We start from the raw sequence: 7,110 nt of genomic DNA, 5'->3' as shown, positions 1-7,110 counted from the left end.
CAGACTGACAACTGTTAATAAGAAGCTTTGAAATGAAGTCACTTCACAGTGAGACATTTCATGAACACAAAACAACAAGGAGAGAAAAGTTTGTTTTTACAGGTAATAAATGTACTTTACTGTACAAACCACAGGTCATGTTGTTGATTCATAGGATCAGTCTGTAAAAAAACAAACACACACTGAACTAGTTTGACCAGGATATTGACAAACATGCACATACACAGTGTTCGGTCCGCGTGGCAGACCGTGGGGATGTGGGGGAAAGGAGGACCCAAAACGCAGGACTCTTCACTGCAACCGGTGCGTTTATTTACAGTGCGATAAAAGACAATAAATTCCCGTGCTCTCCCTTTACTCCCGTGTCGTGTCTTCTTCCCAAAAAGTCCCTGTTTAGTGCTCTCTGCACTCCCTGTGCTCACTGCTCTCTCTCGTCTCACTCTCCTCCTGAGGGAAACAATAGAGGCAGCCATCAAAACACTTAATTCCTCTACTTACTGAACTCTAACCTAAGCTAGAAGACTGACGTGAAGTCTCACGCAATAATCCCACATCGGTGGAAGCTCCATCACCCTCCTAAATAGCTCCCCCGACGAGCCCTGATCAGCATCAGGTGTGTGGCAAGGACTTCAGGTTTTGTCCAGTCCTCTGGCGGGGCCACACCTACCAGGCCTGAAGGTGCCTGTAACCTGGCCACAGAAAACAGCTGCACACACATCTTAACACGTGCCATTTTGGGGTCCTTATACACACACCATATGGTAAGGTTATGTTGAAGCACAGTACATATTACTCTGCGAGGCTCCTGACTGCAGTAGCCATAATACTCGGACAATCCATTAAGCAGTGCGGTTTCGTAGCTTACCAAAATCGTACTAAAACATTTTCACAGATTTTTGTGTGCCGTGTACCACATAAAATTGGTTCGTGCTCAGTAAGCACAACCAGAATTCATACATAAGGCGCACTTTTGAGAAAATTAAAGGATTTTAAGTGTGCCTTATAATCTGAAAAATATGGTACTGAAAAAGTTATTGTGCTTAAAGTGCTTCACTGAGCTGAAATTTAAACTTAAAATATCTCAAAATATATAAAATAAAAAGGTCTAAATTAACCGATTAGGACCGATTCTTTTTCTCCTGTGTTGTTCTCCTAGAACAGGGGTCTGCAACCTTTAAGACCCAAAGAGCCATTTGGATCCAGTTTCCACGCAAAAGAAAACACTGGGAGCCGCAAATATTTGTGACATCTAAAATGAAGATAACACTGTATATATTGTTTTTTACCTTTATGCTTTGTGTGAACAACTAAGGTGTGTTGCTTATGAAATCCATTAAGTGCTACAGAGAAAAGTACATTTTATTTATGTAATTAACACATTTTGAACTCTTAAAGAAATATAACAAAAGAAAAAAGACACCCAGCTGAAATAAAATGATCCATGTAGCAAACAAAAACTGTTGTGAGCCGCCACCCTTATATCGCCTTTGGGCTTTTGGAGCCTTGACCTGACTTTTAAAAAATAACTGGGAAAAAAAGCACTATGCTGCTGAAAAAGAGAAAAAAAAAAAGAAAAATGGATATTTGCAAAATTCTGCCCAAATATCTATTTTACCTGGTTAATGTGTGTGGCGGAGCGTGGTCTGCAGCGCTGGCTGTATGCGTACAGCAACCGTGTGTGAAAAGTGGTCAATAAAGAGATGCTGAAAAGCATGTTCATGGAAACAGCGTCGGGTCTGTCGTGATATGTTTACAATGGGACTTCTGCTCCTGAACCTCTGCGCACAGCGTCTGCAAATCAGGGCTGTACGAAGTCACTTTCATCTTTACGCAGGACTGTAAGCTGTCATCTGTGAGGCGTGAGCGGGGTTTGTTTTTAACATAGTTCACGGTGGAGCTGCTGATATAATGTGGATCTGAAGATCCATAATTGGCCTACCTGGGGTCGAAAGTCTCGATAAATGCACGGCGTTTCGGCGGGTACACTAGCTTCCGCGAATGTGACGCTTATTTTGAGTGATGAAAAAATAATAGAATATAATTTTATTTTTTATTTCAATATCACAATAATCTTCCAATTTAGAACTACAAGCTAAGAAAGAACTAACATAAATAAATTACACTTCAGCTAAATAGTTCTAATTCATTTTCCCAAACCACGCGGAGCCGCACTATAAGGACTAAAGAGCCGCATGAGGCTCCGGAGCCGCAGGTTGCCGACCCCTGATATAGCCTGACTATAAACAGGGTTATTTTTTAACTTTTTTTGCTGCATGAGTATGACTCAACCTTGGATGTCAGTCCTTCCTATGAGTTAACAAAAGTGCAGCACATGTTGTCAGATAGATATACAAAAGGCCAAAGTACTATTTGTTTAACTAGCTTGCTATGAGGTAAAAGGCAAATACCGCCCTCATGTCTGTCTATTAGATGTGAGGTTTTCTTTGTCCTAGAACAACACTTTGGCCAGTTAATTAGGAACTGCCTTTTTCAGCTAAGAAATATCTCCAAACTTTGAACTTTGTTGTCTAAATAGTTAGAAATGGTTATTCATCCTTTTATTTCATCTCGCTTAGATTATTGCAACAGTCTTTTTCTTTGTTTGAGCAAAAGGAATCTTGACTACCTCCAGTTAAGACAAAAAAAAAAAAATTAAATGAATGAGGGGTAAAACTTGAGGGGGTAGGGACAAATAAGTAAATACTTCAGCCTACTCCTTTTCAAACAAATAATGGAATGATATTTTGTAATGATTGTGAAGGCACATGTTTGAAATGTTTGAAATAAAAATGAACTGAACTGAACTGAACTGAATGCTGCGGCAAGGCTTTTAACACAGACATGAAAAAGAGAGCACATTACACCAGTGTTACGTTCATTACTTCCAGTACATTTTAGAATTCATTTTAAAATCTTAGTACTGACTTTTAAAGCTTTGAATCATGAGGCTCCTGTCTATATTTCTGATCTTTTAGAACCCCACGCTCCCTCTCGCAGCCTGAGATCATCTAGCTGAGAGGTGATAGATCTTTTAGAGCAGTCGCCCCCAGGTTATGGAATGCTCTCCCTCCATCTCTATGTTGCCTGGATTGTATTTATTGTTGTATTTATTCTTTTAAACATCATCTTAAGAGTCATTTATTTAGACTAGCTTTTAATTAGATTTGTGCTGTATGTTTGATTGTGCTGTTTTATGTTTCTCTGTTTTATATTATTGTGAAGCACTTTGTGGTTTTTATCCTGTGCTATATAAATCAATAAAGAAAGTAAGTAAAGTAATGTCCTTTCCCTCTTTTAATTTAAGGTATTGTTTGAAATAATAATGTGCAGCTGCACGCGGTGGACAAAGTTCTCCAGATCAGCTGTGGTTTTGTGGAGGCTAAATGCTGTCTCCTCCATAGTACAGTATAGATTTTTATACAGTGACGTCATCTTGAAGTCCTTTGGCTGATGATGGTCTTTAGTATGTAGCTGATGATTGATGATGAGAGAGGTTATGTTTGTGTTGTTCTGTGGAGATCATGCAAGAACTGAACCTGAACCCACGCACTTATTTAGGACCGTCATACAGCGTGACACACGTAACTCTAATGCGACTTCCTTAAGAGACAACGGAAGTGTGGAATCAAAAGGAGTTGCTGAAAAACCAAAACTTTATTTAAACTGCAAATTTAATCTCATGTAGTCAGTTTTAAAACTCTGGTCGTGTTATTAACTGAAAATACCAACAAACTCAGACATTTAGAACAATCTAAGAGTCAGATCAGCAGAAACAGAGAACACGGACATGTCTGCTGTAACTGCGTCGCTCTGCTCGACTTTGCTGTTTGTCTGTTTCGTCATGTTCGTCTATGCAGGTGAGATTTATAAACCAAAAGGTGTTTTCCCTCTGAGATAAAGAGGAATAAACATGAGGTTTACATGGTACTTCCCGAACACTTAGATTTATATTAATTCAGATTGTCATCACGCATGACAAGATAATGAGGTTTTGTGGTGTCTGTGAGGACTTGGTTAGCAGTGTAGTTTCCAGCACAGAGAAAAAAAAGTGTAACGTGTGTGTCAGTGTGATGTGTTGTAGTTTCAGGAGTCAGTATACAGCTACAAAGCTTTTTGTTCAGTGTATACAAACAGCTGTAGCTACATAAAGGCAGCATGCAGAGACTCACAGTGTCTTATAATGAGAGGCTGCTTTCTCTCACACATTATGTTCACTTATTATCAGCACATGTTTTTGTTTTGCGAAGCTGCAGGAGTGTTAATTAGTTTTAATGTCATTGTTGTTTTGTGATAAAGACCTCATAAGTTTTCAGTGAACATCGCCTGTTCTGTATTGTCAGACTATTATTGTTTGTTACACAATAGATTCAAGACTCAAGAAGTTTATGGTCATTTTGTATGGTGTTACCCAGGCTGAAACGAAATATTGTTTCTCACCAACCTCTACAGTGCGATAAGCAATACAGTTTAAAAAGGATAAGTTTAAAAAAGAGCAGCAAAAAAAGCATGTGAGAGATGGTGGGGGTCTCTGATGATGGAGATAGCTCTCCGTCTGCAGCGCTGTTTGTAGATCTCCTCCAGTGATGAGAGAGGGGCACCAACAATCCTCCTGGCAGTCTTAACAATCCTATTAAGTTGACGCTTCTTGTAGGACTTGCAGCTGCCAAACCAAGCTGTAAAACTTTGTGTCAGGATGTTTTCAATGGTGCCTCTGTAGAAAGTTGTGAGCTGAAGTGTGGAGAGTCCTGCTTTATCTTAGTCTCCTGAAGGAGTGGAGATGCTTTTGTGCTTTTTTTGATAACTGCTGTGGTGTTAATGGAGAAGGACAGGTCATCAGCAAGGTGCACACCCAGGAGCTTAACACTGCTGACCCTCTCCACAGCAGCACCACCCATATGGAAAAGAAATAGTAAAAACTTATATGTGATTACTCATGAAAGTGGCCACTTTCTCATTACTTTCATATATTGTTTTAGTAAGTATCCAAAACATACAAGTTTCATTATATAATTTTTCAAGGGATCTTATATCTGTTTTCACTCTTATATGCTTTTCATACAAGTTTCACACAAGACAGATACAAACTTTATAAGATTTATATATATCTTTTCCATATGGGCATCTATGGTGAGGTCAGTGTGGTGATCTCCTTCCTCAGCCTTCAGCCATCAGCCGTCCTGAAATCGATCACCATCTCTTTTGTTTTGTCCACATTGATGATGAGATTGTGGGATCTGCACCAATCTGCTCCACATCCATTCTATAGGCAGACTCATCGTTGCCAGTGATGAGACCAACCACAGTTGTGTCATCTGCAAACTTCACAATGTGGTTAGTGCTGAATTTGGCCGTACAGTCATGTGTGAGCAGACTAAACAGCAGCGGGCTCAGGACACACCCCTGAGGAGAGCCTGTGCTCACTAAGATGGTCTTTGATGTTTGGCTGCCCACCTTTACTGTCTGGTGATATTATGCCAGAAACATATGATTGACTATGTACTGAAAATCATACATGTGGGAAGAAGTCAGTGTTCCCCTTGTACATCCTCACTCTGATTGGCTGCTGTAGAAGTGAACAGTTGTAATTTGACATTTAACCTCTCTGCTCTGTGTTGTTTCCTCTTTCAGGCCAGAAAACTATCACACATGAGTCCGGACAGAACGTCACTCTGATATGTCGAGTTACAACCAACAACATCATAGTTGTCAAATGGAGCAGAGCTGACCTGGGAGATGAATATGTTGTTTTGTACCGGGATGGTCAGTTTATTCCAGATCACCAGCATCCATCTTTTAAGAACCGGCTGGACCTGCAGGACAGACAGATGAAGGATGGAGACGTGTCTTTGATTCTAAACAATGTGACCATCAATGACACTGGAACATACGAGTGTCGTGTCGTCCAGCGAGTGAGAGGACCTATGACTCTAATCAACAGCACCAACCTGAGTGTTGTTGATCCTCCAGGTGAGTGAGTAGAGTTTAGTGTGTGTGTGTGATCAGAAGTGAAGCTGCATCCTTGTTGTTGATGTTTGTTTCTAAAGAAGACACCTCACAAATGTTTCTCACCTGCAGGTCTGACAGGAGGAGTCTGTAGAGGTCGTCATGGACTGTTCGCGAGTTTCTCAGTTTTTGATGTTTTTATTGCTGTTGTTGGTGTCTTGGTGGTGTTGTGATCTAGAAAAAAAACATAAATAAAATTCATGCCAGAATTCAAACCAGCCTGATGTTGACTTGTAGCAGACCAAAATCTCTCAGACCTCTTAATAAATGAACAGGAAGTCTCCTAGATCTCCTATAGATCAATTTAACATGCATAATGACATATGAAAGAATGACACACAGCAGCTGAAACTAATGATCATCCAGTGGGCAGAGGTCATCAAACACCTCCTGCATTCGTCAGGGTTTTAGTGAAAAGCAAACGTCAAATTAAAGATCACCCTATGGACAAACACAGTTATCAAACTTGAACAGCAGGGGATCCACAGAAGAAAGAAAATTCCTAATTCAACTCATTAGGAATTCTTAAAAGTACTATTTTTGCTAACATGGTCCTTTTCTTAATTTTAAATCTAACAGGAGGAAAGTATTCTAAATAATCAGTTTAACAGTGACCTAGTCTAGTTCACTTCAGGCAAAAGTATCTGCCACAGAAAATGACTGGATATATTAGTCACAAAAAATGGTTAATTATAATCCAGCCTTAAGGCAGTAAAGAACAAATCAGACAGAGATCTAGTGGGGCTTGATTCAATAATAAGAAAAATAAAAATGACTAACAGTCCATTATTAACACTTTTAACAGTGAATATCAATTAATATCAACAGACCAGTCTAGAAGCAGCTACTTTTCTACCTGCTGTGTTTCTTTTTTATTATTAGCTTCAAATTCATCATTGCACATGAGCCATCTATGAAACAACACAAGGTCAATATTTCAATATACATTTAAGATGAAGGAGTAAAATTTAAAGTAAAGAAGACTGATATTAATCTGATTACATTTATGGCTTCTCTCTCTGTTTTTATTTTCAGTGTTTTTCTGGAATTTATGTCAGGAACAAAACCTGTGTTGCATAAACGAATTATTTTGCTTCCTGTTTGCTG

The 7,110-nt window shown here is 39.3% G+C and overlaps 1 protein-coding gene across 1 annotated transcript; it reads left to right on the top strand.

The window, feature by feature from the left end:
- The first annotated feature begins 3,787 nt into the window (after positions 1-3,787).
- Positions 3,788-5,975, top strand: LOC146389867 (coxsackievirus and adenovirus receptor homolog). Its single transcript, XM_084919925.1, has 2 exons — positions 3,788-3,857; positions 5,629-5,975. Exons 1-2 carry the CDS (start codon positions 3,788-3,790, stop codon positions 5,973-5,975), a joined length of 417 nt encoding a protein of 138 aa, XP_084776051.1.
- Positions 5,976-7,110: the final 1,135 nt, after the last annotated feature.

The sequence above is a fragment of the Perissodus microlepis genome, chromosome 3 (genome assembly GCF_051167445.1).
Source record: "Perissodus microlepis isolate ML-2025 ecotype Zambia chromosome 3, ASM5116744v1, whole genome shotgun sequence".
In the NCBI taxonomy this organism is placed as follows: domain Eukaryota; kingdom Metazoa; phylum Chordata; class Actinopteri; order Cichliformes; family Cichlidae; genus Perissodus; species Perissodus microlepis.
The sequence above is the reverse complement of the archived record's forward strand: the minus strand, read 5'-3'. Positions and strand labels throughout refer to the sequence as shown.